The sequence below is a fragment of the Anser brachyrhynchus genome (genome assembly GCF_964034855.1).
Source record: "Anser brachyrhynchus genome assembly, chromosome: 17".
In the NCBI taxonomy this organism is placed as follows: domain Eukaryota; kingdom Metazoa; phylum Chordata; class Aves; order Anseriformes; family Anatidae; genus Anser; species Anser brachyrhynchus.
The window spans coordinates 10,344,659-10,366,060 of NC_137710.1; the positions used below are offsets into that span (position 1 = coordinate 10,344,659).

A 21,402-nucleotide genomic window follows, 5' to 3' on the forward strand; every position below is an offset into this window, starting at 1 on the left:
ACATTTTCTATGTACAGAAAGAACCTCCCGCCCTCCCCCAGCTTCAGGCCGTGTACGCAGAACACAGCTCTTCTTGACAGCACTCTAGACAAATACTGTGCTTTCAGACCAGCTGCATTAGCTCAAATTCCTTCCAGATGCCTGGGAATCAGAGCCTGCAGTGATACCACTGCTCATGAGAAAATCCAGATGCAGTGGATATTTCCTTTGTGGGTGAACACAATATGACAGAGGACCCCACTTCATATATCCTGTCCTCTGACCCAACTACACAAGTCTCAGCATTAAGAACTGACCTGTAAGCTTAGCAGAAGTGCCCATCAACAGTGCTACCCATCACAGCCCCGCTACGGAGATGACAGCGATGTTTTATACCAACCACAGAACCACCACTAGGAAGATGGCAGAGGCCTACACAGAAGTAATGTCTGAGCTCATACTATTGGTTGATGGTGCTGGTGGCGGACACAGCACTGCCATCATCAGCCACAATGGAGAGGTGGGAAGTACCGGCAGTATCCGGAGTGTAATATACTGGCTCGTAGTAGTCAACTGGATGGGAAGTGTTGTCTGTGATTTTTCTTCGGAGACTATCAGCAAAGAACTCGGACGTCATGTTTCTGATTGCCTGTCAGAGAAATCCAATGCAGTTACTCAGCAGATTAAGTTTAAGAGACATGTATGAAGCTGATATCCAACACTTCAGACCACAGAAGAGTGGCAAATCGCAGCAGTGAGGCTATATTTTTCCAGCAGGGGTTTTCCTCCTTCTTGAAAGATGGACATTGTACCAAAGAGTCATGGAAGAAGCTGTACAATGTGCCCCTTTATGTGGGAAGTTAATCAGCATCCATTATTGTAGATCTATGGAAAGCTGTCCTCAACACTGCTGTAAGGTGTAGGCAAGCACTGTTACACTTGCTTCAGAGATGAGAGAAGAGGGGTCAGGTTGAGAAGACTAGACCAAGGCAAGCTCTGATCATTGCTCGGTAAGTTGCAAATTTGTGTCCGTCAAGCTGGGCTGTGCTCAGATCCTGCTGCTTTTGGAGAATCACAGAAGTAAAAGCACAAAGTGTGAAGTTGGAAAAAGCAGGTTTCCTGCCTCACCCCTTCTTATCCATAGGTCCATTTACTATAGGTAGGACTGTGGCTAGAGAGACACAAGGGTGCTGGGAGTATCATCTAGTCAATCAGACTCCAAAGACTATGAAAACTGGGAGGGTTAGCCCTAAATATACTCAAATGCTCCTGGTCAATTGAGGATTTTGCTTTTCCTAATAGCAGGAACGTTTCCTCCATTTATATCCCTCACAGCTCAGCCATGAGTCGCATAAGGACTTCCCATTTTGATTCAGAGATATTTCAGTGCCTGTCAATAGCAGGTGGCGCAGAGCATCCCTGACAATGTTTAGTCACCCAAAACCAAAAAGCCATGTTCCAGTAGCCTGGGTGTTGCAGAAAGAAAAGGCTTTTGCCAGGTACCTCTGTAATGTTGACAAATTTTGGATCTCCCAGTAAAGTCCTCTTGGCGTAGGCAAAGCGAAAGGCCTCCACAATGCGGTGGTAAGTCAGACCTTTCTTCTCCACAGTTTTGATGCTGTCAGCAGAGAAATTATATCCTGGCAACAGAAGACAAACCATTGTGAACACAAAACAAAGTACATGGTCAACAGGCTGCTAATAGAACTGTTGTATGGGATCATCTTGAAACTGCGTCTCTACGGAGATGCAGTCGCTGCACTGTTCTAACCTCTGCATGGAGGACACAAGAGCTCTAGTAGTTTTGAGCACTGTGGGAGGCATCAGCAGGATTTGTATTTGGGGGGATGTTTTCTAAAGAAGCCGCAAGTACAAGTTCATTTTCACCCACTCAGGTACTTGGGAAGTGCCCCATTCAGAAGCATATTTTTCCTCTTGCACTTCTATTTCAGGTAGGAAGGCAATGTCCCTGAGTTTAGAGCAGACAAGGAATGTTTCCACACCTCTGATCCTTTCTGGGGTCTCAGACCTATCTGCTGGAGGGCTATTGAGACCCAGCTCCCAAAACCAAAATAGCAGTTGTCTTTGGAACTCTCCCAGCTCCTGCTGCCAGTAGGACACTGCTCAGTGGCACTCTCACCTTTCAGTATGTTGAAAATGAGGGCTAGCACTGGGCCGCTCAGGGGGGCACTAGGCGTGTAGAGGGTAAACTCCCCAAGCGTAACCTGTATGGGATCTTCAATCACTGTTGCATTGTAGTCCCGCAGGTCATCCATTGAGACAATCCCCCCTGGAACAGAGAAGGGAACTATAGATGTGGGTTTGTGATCTCTGGTGGGAAGAAGAGGTCATACTCTTATCACCAGGCATCACAGTGAGGTCAAGAGGGAACACGGACAAACCAAAAAAGTTGCAAGGTAAAGGGAGCAAAGATAGATGCACAGGAGATAGACTTATTCCTTGATAGATCCAGCCGAGGCTCAGATAGTCTAAGCTTGAAGTTGGACTGATTTACAGCAGCCAAAAATCTGGTGATTCATTTCTACAAAGGACATCAGCAATGTCAGGGAACAAAATGTCCTTAACAACCCTCTTTACAGGGGAGGATGCAGCTTTTGGGTGCAGATGCTTTGTGCTACCCCACAAGCAGAATAACAGGTACATTCCATTGCCTTTCTTATCAGAAAGGGGAAGACAGTAATTAATCATCACAAATAAAACCAGGAAATGACTTACACACATGAGTTTCACTGAAGCTAGCCAATGCTAGATAGCAAGAATAGGATACTACCACCATCTAGTGGCCTTGAGAGATTAAACAACTTGAGAGTTTACAGGACCATGTATGTATTGTTTCAGGTAGAAACTTACAAAATCATAGAATAATTAAGGTTGGAAAAGACCTCCAAGATCATCTGGTCCAACCATCCCCCTACCACCAGTATCACCCACTAAAGCATGTCCCTAAGTATCACATCCAGCCTTTTCTTAAACAACCCGCCAGGGATGGTGACTTGCTGGATTTAGGCTCTGTAAACAGCGTGTATCTACTATGCGATGCCCAGGAATGCATAGACTTGCTAGACTACATGGTGCAAAAATGTACAGTATCTACCACCCATTTCTGATTGAGTTTCAAACACATCCATTAAAGTACTAACAGCTTCTCTTGTGCCTCCTTTTGCCACAGGTCTCGCAGGTGGCATTTCAGGCAGCAGGCCTGACCTGCTTCCAAGGCTTCTGCAGGTCACCAGCTCCTCCCTGGATGCTGAGCTGCAGCAGTCAGGCACTCACGCTATTTTGAACAGATGTCCTGTTTCTCACCTACACTCTGGATGTCAGCGATGATCTGTTTTGCCAGGCTTCCTGTGTAAAAGGCATCTGCTCCTTCGTTGGCTATAGTCTCATATGTGTTGGCTAGTTTAGGCATCTTGACGATATCACCCTCTTGCAGAATTTTCCCTCCTCTGCAGAACACTTCGCTAACGGAGAAAGAAGATTGAGAAGATCAGATCCGAGAGACAAGTTCAAAACTACGTGTAGCTGTATCAGCTGACACAGTATTCGACTGCTCATGCTAGTGCCTTCGTGGAGAGAAGAGAAACTGCCTGATCCATGCCCCAGGTGTCCTTGCATCGGGACATAAAACTGAACAGTGGTTTTCTGACCTGGGATTCCACATTGCTCTAAATTTGTTCAGTGAAGCCTATTGGAGGGAGTGTCAATCTTTGTCACCAAGGCAGGCCACCCTTCCTACCTGCCCATGGGGTTAACTGCCTCTAGATGCCCACGAGGGACCATAGTCCTTGAACTCAAGCAGTTCAGTTTCAGAGCACAGACTATGAAGCTAAAAGGCTCAAAGCTTTCAGTGAGTCCAGGAGAATGCATTTTGATTCCTGACAGTCAGAGCACTTTCAAGTAGACAGGTCCCTTTCTAGCTCCCTCATCAGGGATCAAGGATGTGATGCTCTGGACCTGCCAGATGGAGGTACAGGAACCCAGGCTGTACATCCCATTTGGATTGCAAACAAACCTGCAGCTGGCAGGAAAAGAAAAGATTAAACATGATCTCCAGTGGGGCTGGACGCAGACACCATGGGACTGTAAATGGAAGTGTATTTGAAATCCTTCGTGTTCACAGTCATTGCCAGAAGTAGATGGTCAGAGGCATTGCTCTGGGAAGACTGACTGCAGAGGAAGAGATGACCCAGCAACTCACTGCCTGACAGCAGATGAGATGTTCAAGGAGAAAGATATACTCTGCAATTGCCCCAAATGCAGGTAATATTAGTTTAGTGCACTTACAGCCTGAGGAAAGGCTGAAGATTCAGACAAACATTGCCATTTGACAGATGCATCCCAGCATGTACTTCAGCTCCATCTCTGCTCAGACAAATGGACTTTAAGAGCAGAATTTATCTCCCTTTAAAAGCCAGGACTGAACATCCCCAAAACTGGCCACATGATTTAACACCTTCAGGGAGCTGGAACATCAGCAGGTGTAGTGAGTACAGTCACTGCAGGGCAGGCACAGGCTCACAGACACTATATTATACAAACACAGAGATTCTTCAGCTAGGATGCAGTAACCCCAAATTTCTCTGCACAGCTCTGCAACTGCTCTACCTGCCACAGTGAGACTTCTCTACCTACCACAGTGAGGGGTTGCTTTCAATTGACTTCTCTCTTGATTTGATGGCTGCTGCAAGGCCTTTCCCCATAGGGAATCCTTCTCTTGCCAACTTGACACTGGGCATAAACAGGTCTTTCCACGCCAGCCTGCCATGACGTTTGTGAGCCAGTTCATAGCCACGGATTTCTCCTGGAACAGCGATGGACAATCCTCCTGGAGCAGACAAAGAATGTATTAGTTTAGCAAAGCAAGAAAAAAAAAGTGATTAATGGAGTAGGAGGTAGAGCTGGGCTTGTCTGTTGGCCTTTAAAAGACTGCGTAGAGGACATTTTTGGCAAGATGCAGGTGAGAAATTCTGTAGATATACAAGAACATAACCATAAAAAATGTTCTTTATCCAGAGAGATCAGTAGCAGCTAATGTTGGAGCTGTGTGGACCCCCAGAGCAGTGAAATAGCCTTTGCCATACCTTTCAGAGAGAGCTGTGTGTCGTTCCAAAACATTGCCTCTGAGGCTCCTTTTGGAGCCACCTCTCTTGCATTAATGATTTCCACTTTTCCTTTAAAGACAGAAAGGAAGGAAGGTGATTAGCTCTGAACTCAGCACCCAGGCATGGTCTGTGCTGAGTAAGTCTGATCACTGGGAACCAGTTTCTTGGCAGATATTTTGAGGACAGCATGGTCCTCTAGAGACTACGAGAGTCAGCCTCTTACCTTGACTCAGGTAGCATAAATCACCCCTCTGTGCTTTAGATAGAGGGGTGGACCTGTTCTAGATATGTACGGCCTTGTTCCTTACCTGCGCTGTTGTAGATGGTAAAGAACAGTCCCCCTCCAATGCCCATGCTGTGAGCATTCATGAGTCCCACACAGAGCAGAGCTGCAATTGCAGAATCCACTGCAGATCCACCTTGCTGAAGGATGTCCCTGTGCAGCAGAAGAGAAGGCATCTTATGGTGACATGTTACTCATCAGTCAGCTCATCAGAGAAGATATTACAGACTCTCTCTAAGGAACTTTCATCCACACCTGGTCTAAAGGTTCCCAGGAATAGGAAGTTTGAGCTTCTGTCTCCATAGGGAAGAGATCCTAATGGTCTGGGTACAGACTAGATCACCCCTCATTAGAGAGACATGCAAACTAGCTTGAAGATAGCAAGGTGTGTCAAAGTACATGGGGGAGGCTGACATCCCAGCTACAACTCATTACTTCAGAAATGACAACTCTAAGGAGACTGAAATCTGCATCACTTGCATCTGGAACTGGAGAACAGCTTGATAAATGTATTTTAAGAAAAGCTTGAAAAGCATCTCTCATTCCTGTAGTTTCTGTGCCTAGGGAATCTTTGTCTACTGTACTGTCTTTGAGTGACTGCAGTAACTTTGTTTGGGCATGGTGAGAGCCCAGGTTTTGTTACGGCCTCCTCGTTCTACAGGGAGATGAGAGTATCTGTGCTGTGCAGCTGCCAGGGTTGCACCTGCACACCAGGAAAACAGAACAGAACAGTTTTGTCTTGTGCAAGAGCTGTCAGCGATAACAAGAGTCATAGCAGAATTAGCGGGTACCTTCCAATTATTGAGCACTGCCCAGCGTCTGTAGCCACAGCCGCCCTTTTATAGGTGTGCTTGTCCTCTGAGTCAGAGCGCAGTCCGAAGAAGAGTCCCAGGAACAAGATGAGCCCCAGTAGGACTGCAGTCAGGACTAAAGCCACCACATAGCACTTCTTCATCTTTCTGTGGGAAGAGACAGGGTCATCAACCTTGCTGCTTCTGGGGTATGTGGGTGCTAGGGAACAGATGATCAGGCACAAGAGGAGTCTTTTCACCTATCTTCTTCCATATCCACCATTCCTCCTCTCTCCCTGGCAGTTGACAGCTCTGCACATGGAAGGGCAGTTTTACAAGGAGCAACCAAGAGAGGTGAGCCCAATTCTGGCCTTGACAGTTCCTTTAGGGCGAAGTCCTGCTTTTAAGTGAAATTGACTATCAAGAGGGGAGGGAATCTTCTAGAAGATGAGGAAGTGAACATCCTGCTGTTATTGCCTTTCAGTGGCAACAGGAGAACTATTTGCTCGGTGACTTTATTCTCTGAGGATTTTAGCTATCAGCAAATATTCAAGTTGCTTCTCTGTTGGGAAGCATGGGGATCCTACAGACTCCTGGAAGCCCTTTGGTAACAGCTCTGAAGTACTATAGTCCCTGCAGTGAAAAGGCCCCAAGCCAGCAGCTATCACCTGGGTGATATCTGTATATAAGATATACGTCTTAACTTTCACACCCCAAAATAACAGCAGTTACATAGGTCAGATGAGCAGAACATAATTGGTGTTAGTTATGACTCGCATCATCTTCAGTGGAAAAATTCAGAGCTTTAACTTCATATTACCTGCTTTTAAATGCCATGGCTTTGAAGGAGTCCCTCCCTGTCCAGGAGGTTACCACTAACCAGTACAATACACATCTTTGTCACTAACAAGCCTCTATTTGGTGCGCCCCAGCGTGAGCACAGCACCCGCTTCTGCTCAGGGTCCTTGGCCAGAGTGCCTTTCCAATGAGCCTGCCACTTCTAGAAGGTGACGGCCAGTTCCTATTTCTCCATGCTTCCCCCTCCTGCAGAAAGTTGCTCGTGGGGTGCACAGGGTTGCACTTCATTGGTGGGTAAGAATAGCTCACAGAGATGATCTGCAGCAAGTGTATTCCAGACACACACCAAGCTAAGTCAAGAGCTATTGAGGGAATGGAAAGTCAATGATATCTCACTAGAACTGACAGTTCATGAAATACAGCTTGAACAGCTACTCTTTGACCCATTTTCTTTCCCATTACAGAATTGTTCCATCAAAAAGACCTAAATTCATCGTATCAGCTTCAGGAACCAACCTCCCTCTGCGTAGCGTAGGTTTGGCTTTTCACCATGACTACTATACTTGTGCAATAGTCAAGATACCCTTTACCTTACCGAAGCATCTGCTTTCCTCAGAGACAAACCAATCCATGGCACTGCGAGTGAAGATAGGATCCACCAACCCCACCCTCTGTGGATGTTCAACAGCCCCAGGTAGCACAACCTCCAGCAGTCAGAGCAGCATTTGGTGCCTTGCAGCAGCAGCATGTGCAGGATTAGGAAGCAGAGAGTGTGCCAATGCTGACCTAACTAGAGGAAACAGGCCAGGCCAGCCAAACTGAAACACTCCTCCGAGGGAGGAGATTAGCAAGCACTGCCCCTCAGCACAGCCTTACCCCCACTCCTGTTATTTTAAAAAGGAGGTATGTACCCATTTGTTATCCAAGCCCTGTATCTGTGAGTCCCAGTCAGCACAAAAGATGTCCACCCCCAAGTAAGGCAACTCAAACCAGGGTGTAAATCTACTGTATGTGCTGTTCTGTCAACAAACATCAAACAAGGGCAGGGAAAAGTAAATGGATGAAACCCCTTTCCTGGTTCAAAACTTAATTTACACTCAACTACTTTTAAAAGAGACTAGTGGTGTGTTTGCAGACCAGTGACTGTGCAGGGAAACAGAGAAGCCATTATGTCCCCAACAATAGCTCACACACAGCCTTGGAGTTTAAAGACAGTTTTTTTTGTTGGCAGAGAGAGTTCGGCTTCAGCACTGGCAGTCTCCTCCAGGCTTCACAAGAAATGCCATGGGATCTTTTATCTGCGCCCCAGCTAGGCAGAAGGTACTTTGTTTCATCTGGGCTGTTCCTCAAGCCTGGGGTGACCCAAGCCCGGTGCTGCGTGTTAACCCATAGGCTCCTGGCTTGGGCTGTGTGGTTCTTCTCCGGGGCTGCCTGCCTCACTGCTGGGCTCCTGTAAAGATTTTTCTGCCTCGTCACGCAAATTATTCTGAGAGCAAGAGAGAAGGGGAAACATCAGACGGTACCTCTGCTCTCTCTTCCACCTCCTCTCGGGATTTGGATGACACTCACGAGCACCTCCCAGTTCCACAGAGCTGAACGCTGAGTGCCCAGCTGCTGGGTGAGTACACAGACCTGGACAGGGGCCCTCAGCCTCAGGCGCAGCTCTGACTGCCTGCCAGCCCCCGGGGTGAGGATAACACGCACCGCTGGGGGCAGGAACAAGCACAAAGACTGCCCTGAATAAGAGCCACCAATTGCTGGGCACTGCATTGGGTCCCAGGTCACCCTCCAGGCTGGGATGGAAGCAGGGCCAGAAAAAGTGGATGCTCTTCATAAAGGTGCATCTGTGCAAGCTGTCAGATCGATCCTGCTAGAGAAGGCACGGGTGTAATGAGAAAGATCTGCAGCCTTCCCTTCTGCAACAGCACAGAGAGCAAACTCAGATGAGAATAATTCTCTCCACCTTAACTGCCAGCTCAATTCCCATAAGCTCCTTGACCTATTTCAGGCCTGACCCTAGTGGGAAGCATCCCTTGCACAGCCCATCCCACCCTCCTAGCTGCGGCACAGCAGAGCGCCAAAGAGGCGTTTTGTTTGCCATACAGCAATCAGGCGACAGATGAGGAGCCTGCAGACATCCCTGCTCTGACCCACCTCTAAAAAAGTTGCCCCATGCAGGCACATCACAGGAACAGCTGGGTTTTCGCACCAATGCTCCTTTTGAGCCTCAGCTCTGAAGTGGAGCCGCAGCTATAATTTATTGCTGGGAGTGGAGCAGCAGCTGTGTGCCACCACCTGAGCTGGCTCCCCTGACCATTGTCCGCTGAGGCTGGTTTTAACCTGCAGATCTCTGCCAAATCCAGCTCTTTGGAAGCTCAGCTAGCACTTTGGTCACACTGCGCTGCTCGGCAGCAGCAGCCATCCAGGGGAGAGACTATAAGGACATTAAAAGCAATATGGTTACTTCTCAGTGTCATAAAGGTCCAAGACCCAGTCCTAGACACAAAATTTAAAACGAATCCTCGCAGTCTGGCTTGATTTATACCGGGAGAGGGGGAGTACCAGCAAGCAGGAGAGTTACACTTGTATGAGTAACCCCACTGAACTGTAGATAAGTCAGTTTTCACAGGTTTGTTTAAATATGACAGTTTTTGAATTAAAAGAGCCCCAGTGCAACAGGCTAATTAGTATCAGGCAGGGGTCACAGGGTCTGAGCAGCTCTGCCAAGAGGGCTGGGCATGCTGTAGAGGTGGGGAACCTGCCATGGTCATGGAAAGCCCCAGGAGAACTGAAAGACAGAGAGAGGAGGGGTGCCAGGCCAGAAAGCAGGGAAGAGAAAAGAATGGGATACCAGAGGATGACAAAGGAATCCAGGTACAGTCAGGCCTTGTTATTGAATGAAGTAATACAAAAAGCATCCTCTGACATTTCCTAAAACTTTAACCACAAACTTTAACCAAGCAGACTTCTGCTTAAAAACCATCTTGCAGCGTCTGCATACCTCCACACCCACTCCTACGAGTTCCTCATCCTCCCACCTCTAGTCCAGTAGCCAACACTTGGCCATCAGCTTTGAGACATCTGCCCCTGCCTTCCTCAGGCAGCACACGTTATGCAAGGATACATTAAACATCCATGAATCACAGGACACGGGCTATGCTCCTCTGCTAAAACCCAAAGTCCAATCCCTATCAATAACATTACCGTATTTAAACAGGCATTAATAACAGAGCTGAAATACTGCTCTCGCGCTCTATTGCTGTGTAGAGTCAACCGTCAGTGACTTCTGGAGCCACAGGATGGCCCCAGGGCCCACGGGAGCATAACCCAGCACAGGCCCTGAGAGAGCAGACCCAGGCTGATAGCAGAGATCCCAAGGCTGTTCACACAGAAGTCCCATGACTGATTAATGACGACCTAAGGAGGGTGCCCACAACCGGTCACATAGGTGGAGCCATGTGAAGTGTGTAAGAGACCATAGGACAGCTACCTGTGCTGACACCGTGCTTCAGGATCAGGTGTGCACATCCCACCTTCCTCCAAAGTCCTGTTTTCGCAGGTATTTCCTAGGGCTGCTCCCAGCAGCCTGCCCCAGGGCCAGGCTTTAGAAATCAGACAGGACAAGCATTTCTCACCAACCACCAAGCTGCTGCTGGGTCCCCAGCTAGCACCTTGCTTTCCTTTCTCACTGGCAGCTTGCTGAGAAGTGGTGCAGCAAACAAAGCAAATTATTTCTTCATCTGTGAGAATTCTTGGTGCCAAGAGTCCGTGTTCACACCCAATTAGCCAGATGACAGTTTAAATCCTCATGTATAACTGTGCTAGCCACACATTCCCTCAGCTGTCAGTAAGGACAACGGCCAGCCAGCAAGATCTGTTTTCATTTGCAGCATTATCCAGACTCCCAGCCTCTAAGCAGCTAATTAGCTGGGGTTATTTACTCCAAGAGGGCTTGCACTGAAGAAAACTAGAACCAAACCAACACAAATCTGAAGCTTAGGTTGCCCATTCCCCATCAGCTGCTCCTTCATTACACAATCCACAGGACTTACATCCTGGAAGGTTAATATATGGCATCATTACCCAAACGCCAGGGGACAAACACCTTACACAATGAGGGCTGTGTAAAAATTACAAATGCATTTGTAACATCAGATTTGCCTCCTGCCTACCAGGTTAGATCTCTGTGATTGCAATGGGGTCTTTGAATCTCACTGCAAATAGTCCCAAAGTAGCGGTGCGCAAGCTGGTACAGGCTGTACTGACAGCATTGCAGAGCCCAAATGGCAGAGAGCTTTGTTGACTTTGTTAGCGATCATGTTTACTCCTGCTCTTCTAAAGCTTTATGAGGACAGACAAACTTCTAAGCACTATTCTTTTGAGAACTGTCCCAAAAGAAAAGGGTTTGTTTCCCTGTGCCTTCTGTCCTGTACTCAAACACAGAGGTCTGACTTTCCCACATAAACCTCCCTACGCAGCCTTGCCCAGCAGTTACTGAAATAAGACACAAATTTAAGCCAGCTGACATTCTGATCTACATGTTCACGTGCTAAATAATTTTCTCCCTTAAGCCTTTAGACTTAGCGTAGCTGCCACCAGGATGCCTCTGATGAGGACTCTGGTTCTCCAAACAACCATGCAGGCAGACAGACAAGCAGAGATCTCCTATCAGGTACCGATCTTCATGGTGACTGGCAGGCATTTTTCCATAACTGTTTCTACTTTGTCCACACGATGCCATCTAGAGACTTCAAACAAGTCATCAACAATTACCTCTCCTTCCTAAGAAAATCATTCCTGATCCAAGTCTTACACAGATTTCTGCAGAGAACTATGACTCAAATATTGGCGTAGCTGGAATTCAAAACAAACAGATTTTTAAATCAGTCCATTTTTGGCCACAGAATGAGACAGGAATTCTGCTTTGGCATTAGGCTGGAACTTAAGACTATTAAGTTTTTGTACTTATCCATAATGAGATATTTAAGTTGAAGTCTTACACAGTCTTCATCTCCACAAGCAATAAGGGAACTAAAACAAAGTTCAGCCAAGCCATGAAGAAGCTCAAAAAGACTTCCAAATTCAGACCTAGGCACCAGTCCCTCCTGAAGCAAGGGGACAGAGCAGTCCCCAAGTGCTGAGCCTATGCTTCTTCCCCACCAGAGAAACACAACAGCCCCACTCAACACAGCCTTCCGCAAAGCTAACAGCTCCATGTCAGTCCCCGGCCCACTCCCTGCATCCTGTAGGGCTTGCTGCCTCCCTCCCCTCCGACACTGGGTACGTCTTTAGCATTCTCTTCAGGAAACGTGGCATTGAGGACTCATACACATGTGGGTACATTTTTAGGGAGAAAGGCGTCAGACCAGAGGTCCCTGCGTAAAGGTATGATGTCAAGCCAGAGACAATCCACCTGGAACAGAACAGAGTGAAAAGCTCCCTGAAAAAACAGACTGTTCCAGCTAGTTTTCAGGTATGCAGTTCACAAAGAGAGCCATTGTAATCAAGATTTGCAACTCCTCCACAGAAATCAGGTTTTCTGAAGCCTAATGACATGTAATATTCTATCCAATCTAAACTCAGAATTCAATGAGAAGGAGAAAATTTCCTCCTGAAGCAACTTTTTCAAAAAAAAAAATCTTAAAGCTGATATTTCTGCAGGAAAACATTAAAGTCCAACTTTTATTTTCTTTTTCTTTTTTTTTTTTTTAAATTTTAAAACACTTCAGCATGAACTATGAAGTGAAAAAGGCAGAAAGGTGGAATAAATGCAAAATAACCCATTTCACGTGGTTTTCACAGTGTTTTCTAATTGGAGAGCTCCCAGAAATCCAGGACTGGCAAGTTCAATCTCAAAAATGCATGTTATTAAAATAAAGTTTTATAAACTCATTCAGAACATCACTGTTAAACTCACCCCCAATTTAAAATTAAAATGTTTTATTAAAAGTTTTATTCTCTCACCGGTTGCAAAAGATCTTTTCAGATGCTCTTCTTCCCATTAAATTAGAAGCTGTATATTAGACCTGGACTGGTTCAGGCTGAGTAGTCAGGTCCTATTCTCTTTTCACAAATTTTCATCTGATATATTAAAAAAAATGAAATCACACTGTTCCATGTTCTGTTCCCTAAGAAATCCCACACAGCACTTCAAGGCCAAGGGTAATGGCTTAATGCATGTCATTTCTAATTCCCTCTTACCTCTCGAGAGTATTTGCAAGTCCGTCCTGTCCTTTCACACAGATCTTTATTTACTGATATCCTTTGAATATCCTTTCTCTAGCAGTGAACTCCTTTCTAGGGTCAGTATGTTCTTGCAGCACTAGCAGTAACCACTTATCTTTCCTTAAAAGCTCTCCAAAGCTTATCATACTACTTGATACTTGTACAGGTCTGCTCATGGAGATTAACTCATTGAAACTCATTACTGTTGAATTCACAGTACGAGAGGAATGCTTAAGTAATCATTGACTAGGTGAAGAGTCAAGAAACCATACCAGTATGCATATTTTAGCACTCACAAATGTTGTGTATCACCAGCAGAATCATTCTTCATTCTTGGATTCAGTTACCACATGGTGCAAATGTGAGTATTCCCACACCTCATTGCTAGCTCTTAAGTTCTGATTAAAGAAACTGAACAAGTATGCGATCACCTTAAGTACAAAAGTGCTCCCATCTCTATGTGGTCATGTACCCTCACGCCCCTCTTGCCCAACCAAATGGCACCATTGTGGTTCATAGTCGCAAATTCAAGTGCATCTGTAGCTTGCAGCTTAAACCCAGACAGATTTCGTTGTGATTACATTTGTGGGACTATCCTTTGTCAAGTGGGATTGACCCACTGCAGTGTAGGGGCACCTGATCAGCTCATGTATCTGTTCCTCAGCAATCAGAGCTACACACTACCTTAAACTGTCATCAGCTTTAGTTCAGATTAGCGCTCCAGCTGCAAAGAGAAGATGCAATGCCTGTTCTACCACCCCTGTTCCCATAGCAGCACCCTCTGGCAATGGGATGGCAGAGCAGGTATCTAGGGATGAAGAAACCTGCCCTCCACCACTAGACCTCACTGAAGCTTTTAAGCAATAATCCTACGTGTCTGTTTGCACTGTAGAGCTTCTAGTTGCAGCTCAAAGGTTGCAGCTCACCTGCCATTGAGCAGTGTAGTGTAAATCCCAATAGTAACCCAAATTCAAGGTGATGAGCTGCAAGATTTGCCTTTGGATTCTAACAAGTCAACTGCTAAAGCTTATCTCCCTGCTGCTGCGCATGGCTTGCTAGAAACTTCAGAGCCAGTTTTGAACACAGGAGTTGAACGCCCATCCAGAACGCAGCACAGGCTAATCACAGCTTGGCTGAAACTTGGGCACAGCAAGGATCCAAGCCATGTCCTAAGCCTGACTTTTAGCCAGCAGGTTGTCCTGCAAATACTGGAGGAAGCAAAGTCTGCCTGAATGCCAGTCAGCACTGCTAGATGCTATCTTTTGATCTACTATGATCAATCAAGTGGTTAACGTCTCAGTTCCAAACCTGACTGTTCCCTTTGCCCCACTCCAACCTTTGATATACTGGATCTTTACTTATGTCAAAATGATGGTGTCTCTACTACAATGAATCATTAACAAAGTTTGTTCTAGCTCCAAGAGTTTTGGGAACATAAGCCATACTTCTCCTCTGCTTAAAACTACATCTCCTTTCCTGTAATAGCAACAAAATGGAGTTCTGTTTAGCATTTACATTTGGTAAAATTATAGTTACAAAACATGACCATTCCAGCCCTGAGGTGTTTGGGAAGGAGATAATCTGTGCTTGTCTTTCAAAGAGGTCTTTCAAAAAACCCTTTCAAGACATTGCGTCAAGAGGACAGGTCTCTTCAACTATTGTCTAAGAGATCTTAAGCAAAAATGGAAGCTTTCTGGAAAGCAGGTACTGACACAGGAAATATTCTGAAGGCTCAGGATTTGATGCATCTGCTGTTTCTATAGGCCAGCCTGAAGTACACATTCAGAGTCCAGGCCATATTCAGCTAGTAACACATATTGCCCTCACTGTGTCTATTGTGTTGATGTGAGGCTCATGATGCTTTACAGGAGAGACTGTGACATGAGCTGTTCCAAAACAATTATCTTCTAAAAAAACAAACAACAACAACAAAAAAAATACAACAGACTGTGTGGAAAATTATCTACCACAAACAAACTGAATTGTACTTTTAGTCTTTCACACCTTTAATATTAAGTGAGGCATATTTTATAGGGGAATTTAAGATACAATCTGCTGGACTGAACCCTTTTCCTAATTTACTAACTCCACAGGTCTGATGGTACAAGGTTTTATGCTTAACAGTACAGCAGCTTTGGAATAATTAAACTTGGCCTAGGTCAGACAAGTGTCTCCCTGTCACCGCATTTGTCTACAACTTGTATTCTTTGCCCCTATTGCTAGAAGGCAAGTTTTATAACAATGAGCCACCAAAATTAACCAAATTCCTATGTCCTTCTTCAAGGGCAATCCAGTCTCAGCTGTGGCACGTTCTTACCAGTTCAGAACACGAACAAGTTGGATGCTTCTCAGCAAGTTACTCTTTCACTTACATATAAGTGGAGTTGAGGATGGGGCCAGAGAAAGTTAAGAAGTTAGTGCTTTTGGTTCTGATAGGTGAATAGCTTGCTACGCACACCTACAGCATTTCAATTGAATGTAAGCTTTGTGAACAGCTGTATATCCCTGTCTAGTCTAATCTAACTGAATAGATTGTCCTGCTGTAACTCAGTCTTGCAGGTTTCAAGCAGCAAAAACACACCTCAAACAGAAATAGCATGGTTAATATAGGTGCACTGCTGCCCTGTTAACCTCAACCCACTACAAAAAAAAAAAAAGGACAAAAGTACCTTCTGTAGAGCTTGTCACCTCTTCCTACTTCTGATATTCATGACATGGTCATCTTTTACATTCTCTAAAAATTAGCAGGTACTATTACATTGAAACATGAGCAGCAGAGTGAAGTCCCCATCTCTTCCTCTAAAGAAGTGCGCCTGTCAGTGTATGAAGCAATACCTTCACAGCCCTTGTAACGGAACCTGTAGATACCAAAAAGCATCAGGCAGCGTGAAGGCACTCCTGGGTAGTTTCTCTTTTTGCTTCTTCCCTCACCACTTACTGATTTTCCCACAGGACTGTCATGAAGTGACACCAGCAACAGCTGAAAACACAAATGAAGTAAGCAATTGCATCTCCTGTTCAGACTCCTCCTTTTTATTGCAGAACAAACAGTTCAAGGTCTCCATTTCCTGATATTTGAATTAACGCGTTATTGGAATAGGAGCTGTTATGAGGTATCCTCATTTTGCAGGTTAGCTATTTTTTCAGGAGGAAGTCTTTCTCCGCTATCACAGCAACATTGCAATCAAGTACTATCCAAACGTAAGCATCAGAGAGTACCTTGAGTGCCCAGTGACACAGAGATATTAACAGCATGCAAGGCTGCTTCCTGCTAAGTAACAGTTTGCCTTCTGACCCCTCACTCTATTCTTCCACCTTTAAAAGTGGAAATTAAGTACCAGCTGCACAGGTAGCAGGCAGCCCTAATTAATACTAATTAATTAAAATGTATAAATATAATAATTTATATATTTAATTTTCATTATAAAATAATTTACAACCTTAATTAATTAATTAAATTAAAGCTAAATAGTGTATAAGAAACCCTAATGCAGAAAGGAGGTCACTGTGCTGAAAAAGCCCTGGAACACAAATTCCTAGAACAGAATCTGAAGAGAAAGGGCGCTTTAGGAACTGGAAAAGTTACCCAGCCTGCAAAGGGTCAAGCTGACTAGAGGCAGGGACACAGCAGTCCACTTCCAGAGCTCAGGTTCACTTTCCTGAGGCTAAAGAAGCAGAGGTTTGGCCTCAGCCAAAGCACCTCCTTCCCCTGCACCGAGTTGCTTCCACTATAACACACCTGCTCAAAGAGCAGGAACCCGCTAAACCCACACGCTCTCAGTTTGTGAAGTCTGGTTTCCCATAATCAACCGTAGGTGCACCCTCGTCCCTGGGGCAAAGGCAAGCCAAAGGAAACAATTACTAAATGGCAAGGTATTAAATGGCAAGGTATTAAATCCTTCTTGCCAGTCACAAGGCCCAGTTCTGGCTGCATTCTTCTACCCACACAGGTGGCTGTAGCGGTGTTACCGGGATGTGCTGTGGTGTGACAGCTGGTGGGGCTTCTCGGTCATCAGAGCAGCTGCTGATTGCCATGCAGAAGGAGCAGCAATTTGCCTTTGACAAAAAACACTGGGATGTGTTTAGAGTAGAAGTTTTGATAAAGACTATTGAGGCTGTACTCTTCTGACATCAAGGATTCATGCCACTAGCATATTTAATAAAGTTGTTATGATCCCGATGGGTTCTGATTTTTGTATCATGGAAAGGCTTGGATTGAAAGGGACCTTAAAGATCATCTAATGTAAGGTCATTATCATCCTAATGATATTCCAGATGTAGAAGGGAGATAAATCTAAATGAACATACAATTAGACAATGGTATAAGTTACCATTATGACAGACATATTGATGTGTAGATTGTATGGCTTAAGTTATAAGGGTCAATGCAAAATCTATTTCCTGAGCTTTCCTTGAAAGGATATTTCTACATCTTGTGTTGTCTTGTTCTGCCGGATATGGTGGATGTAAGCATGAAAGAGGTAACAGCTTACTAGTGTGGTATTTCATTTTGCAAGAGCACTTTCTTGATTTTGATAATAATGTTAAATCTTATTTCCTACTGTTTGGTCATGTTGGTCCATGACCAACAAGTTGAACATAATAACAGTAACAAGGACCAGCTCACTAAACCTTTTCTCATTTTAAGTCCTATCTGACAATAGATGCAAGCCTTCCAGCTCTTCTCTTCCACAAAGTGCAACTGTCATCTCTTCAAGGAAATCCTTCTTTTATAACCTTTCCTCTCTGATACATTTATTATCTGCTACCTAGACTCAGTTGTTACTCCCAGATTTTACATCAAACTGCATTTTCCAAGGCCTGCACCATTTATTAGCTTTATGAATCCCTTTCATCTTTGCAAAGCCTTTCTGTCAGGCCACCGAAGGGACTGTGTCCTTGCAGCTAACAGCTGCTTTTTCCTGCAGCAGCCGGCAATCAGCTCAGCAACAGTCCCACACAGCTTCACCACAAGCCCACCATGCTGGAACAAAAGAGGGTAGGGGGTTAGGAAAGGAAGAGAGGAGGGAAGAAGATGAAATAACATGGAAGAAAGAAAACCTAAACTGGTGGAAGGGAAAAATGGAGGGAGAAGGAATGAAGGAGGCAGATAAAAGGTCAAATAAAAAATGAATAGGAAAGGCAAACACTAATGGGCAAAAAATGAAATAGATGCTCATTCTCAAGGCCAGAGATTTCTCCACTTTAGCCTGACTGCTGCAGTTGGGCCTCTCTTTCACAATCTTTTTTTTGCAAGCACAGTGAAGCTCTCAGATCACACATGTAGTTCAGACTTTCTTGGTCCTTTGCAGAGGGTCTGTTTTATGTGCTGTTGCCTTACAGACTGTATGGCATCTGAACAGGAAAAATTACAGATTCCAAAATAACAGACTAAGGGCTACATTCACCGAAGACATTTCCACAGAATTCAGCAGAACTCAGAGAAGAGCTCAATTCAAAACTGAAAAAAAACCTGAAAAAAACCACCTGCTTAAATTCACTCGCTTTTGCTAAATCAAGACTTTACAGATAGATGAGGTAGATTGTCACAGAGCTGGTTTGAACAACTTTTCATCCCCACAGAGTGCCCAGCAGAACCGGGACATGTAGCAACCCAGGACTGGGTCCTTGTGCTGGAACAGAGAGAACAGCCCTGCTCCTGCAGAGCCCCCCTTTGGCACGTTAGAAGGGCTTCAGCACACAGGCAAAACGGCTATCTCAGCTATCTGGGTACCAAGAGGCTTTTCAGCTGGGGATGTTGTACCTCTTCCACTACAGATGTCACAGATCAAAGAGCCAAGACCAGAGCCAGGTCTTTGCTTTCCGAGCACGTGCAGGACAGGGCCATTCTTTTGTTCTGGTAATGAGCACACAGTCTCCTGAGTGCTGTTCTGGTCCTTCACATGTCTAAATATTTGTTTTCCTAGGCAGAATCTGTTCTTTCTCACACAAATGCAGTTGCCATTGATAGTTCTGCACATCAGGAGCTCTGTCCTCTCCCCTGCTCCTGTGCTGGAGGTCTCCCACAGCACTGCCCCGCCATTCTGCTTCAGGAAGACACCCCCACTGTCATTCCACAGTCCCTGCAGCTTTTCTAGCACTGCACCTGCCTCCTGGCCTTCCTCCTTGCTACTCGGTAAAAAACACTTACCAGTGCTTGACCTCCTACCCCAACAGGGCCTGCATTGACCAAGTTACCACTTAGGAACACAGAATAGTGTGGAAAGAGGCATGAATTTCAGCCCGTCTCTTCAACGCAGCTTTCTGTGAAGAGGACTGCTCATCAGCAGGACACTAATTTAAGTAAGAATTTCTCACCTTCAGAACCCCAGGAAATCTGCCTTCCACCCTTTTTTATAGTTCTGATCTCTCCGGTAGCTTTGAGTCTTTCCTCTGTCAAACAGCCAAAGCATCACTTCCCGTCTCAGCACACCACGCCATGCCACAAATACTATATACAAAACCACGAGAAAATGGTGACTCAGTTCCATAACCCTAATTACCAACTGTTCCACAGACCTGTTCATCTCAATTAGGAGTGAAGATCATACTAGTTTGAGTTGTAGACAGGGCATCTTCATGAGTTGGATGGGCCCTGTAGTGATTAAATAGCTTGCCCAGTGTTGTACATTGGATTATATTTGCAAAACAGATTAAGATCCCAGATCACTAGACTCCTAGCTCCTTCCTCTAATCTCATCCTGTGTCAGAAAAACCAATTCCTCTTGAAAACATCAGTTCATGTACCGCTGACCCTGCCAAGCCACAGAGTTAAGCAGCTCTCCTAACTGGTGATCAGCGGCTGTTCAAATTGCCTGGACAGACACCCTGATGCCCATGACCTGACCTTTATTAATATGGGGGTGACTTGAGAGAGCCCAAATTCAACGTGGTAGATCAAGACCTGGCAATCCCTGGAGAAGGGAAACAATTGCTCCTCAAACCTGAGCCTGAAGGCTAATGAAACACGTACACGTTAATAAAGAATGATTAAAGAGCTGGAAAGACATGTAATAAAGGGAAAGAAAAGACTGCTCTATTTCACGCACCAACCCAACCAAAATATGGAGATGATACAATAAAATCATGCTATTTACTCACTACTTTGAAAGCTCTCTTCCCCCTGGAGGCAGTTCACCTTCTGCTAGCGGCACCAAAAGACGTTTCTTGCCCCTTATTCCTCAAGGGTTCCCAGAAACAAGGATTTCAAAAGCAAGATCGGTCACACAGCTGAGTGGCAGCAAGACTTTATATATGGGAGTGGTCAGAAAGGGAGGGTGATGTAATGAAGTTGTATCTTTGAGCTGTAAAGTCATTGCCACCCTTCCCCCTCCCCATCCCTGAAGGATTGCTGGCTCACATGGCAAGCTGAGGACAGTGGTCAGACACTTTCCGTACCATGCTTTCTCACAGTAAAGGGAACAGCATACAGGGTGGGGAGCAAGGAAGGATCAGACTTGAACGAGGACAATAGTTTGATGTTGGGTAGTCCCAGGAGTGATTCTGTACCGGCAGCGTCATTTCTTTTCTTTACACTTCAAACAATACGCTGCCAGTTGCTGGCCTTTCCCATGGCACGATACCCGGTAGCAAGGACACCATCTGTGTTAGGGCACCATTGCCACCATAGCCACCTCGCTGGGGAAAGCCCCACTCCTGCACTCTCCACAATGAACTGATGCTGGAGCACTGTCCCACCACATGGCCAGAGGGGCAGGGAGCCCTGCGGGGACGAAGGCACATGCATCCCCTAAATGGCACTGTCCTGGCCACTGACCTGGGAAGCTCTTGAGAGGTACATCCTGCCCTTTTCCATCAGAGGAAGTCTTGTAGCATGTGAATGGAGAGGAATTCTCTCAAGGATGTACTGTTGCTCTCCAAAGGGAAAATAATTCATTTTCAACTTCCTTCATTAGTCTTGTTGATCTTTCGCTGAAGGGCTTGTTTGACTGTGAGACGCCATGTCATGCACGAGGACAGTGTTTGACCAGCTGAGAGCTTATAAATTATTAGTTGAGTATCTCTGGCATAGCTGTATAACAGGACGCCACGTCTAACAGATGATGTGAGTGTCTTCTTGGCTGAAACAACTGGAAAGGGCAGGAGGCTCTCCAGGCTGTCAGAGGGGAAGTCAGAGTTACTGTCCCCTGCCAGCTACGACACCAGGATCTGCAGGTTCGTGCAACAGCAGCCAAATAAATGC

At 45.5% G+C, this 21,402-nt stretch overlaps 1 protein-coding gene across 13 annotated transcripts in view; it reads right to left on the reverse strand.

The window, feature by feature from the left end:
• The window catches only part of GGT1 (gamma-glutamyltransferase 1), a 66,276-nt gene that overhangs the window by 4,383 nt on the left and 40,491 nt on the right, over positions 1 to 21,402 (reverse strand). For 7 of the 13 annotated variants that reach the window (XM_080560063.1, XM_080560064.1, XM_080560061.1 and 4 more), the window contains 8 exons: positions 6,177 to 6,344; positions 5,411 to 5,538; positions 5,082 to 5,171; positions 4,633 to 4,825; positions 3,304 to 3,461; positions 2,120 to 2,269; positions 1,483 to 1,619; positions 441 to 628 (listed from right to left, as the gene is read on the reverse strand). In XM_080560063.1, the coding sequence (XP_080416189.1) occupies positions 441 to 628; positions 1,483 to 1,619; positions 2,120 to 2,269; positions 3,304 to 3,461; positions 4,633 to 4,825; positions 5,082 to 5,171; positions 5,411 to 5,538; positions 6,177 to 6,344 (1,212 nt within the window). Of the gene's footprint in view, positions 1 to 440; positions 629 to 1,482; positions 1,620 to 2,119; positions 2,270 to 3,303; positions 3,462 to 4,632; positions 4,826 to 5,081; positions 5,172 to 5,410; positions 5,539 to 6,176; positions 6,345 to 7,564; positions 7,830 to 12,938; positions 13,056 to 13,175; positions 13,474 to 20,300; positions 21,293 to 21,402 lie in introns of those variants that run through there. The other 6 variants (XM_080560060.1, XM_080560055.1, XM_080560066.1 and 3 more) reach the window with 5 other exon arrangements.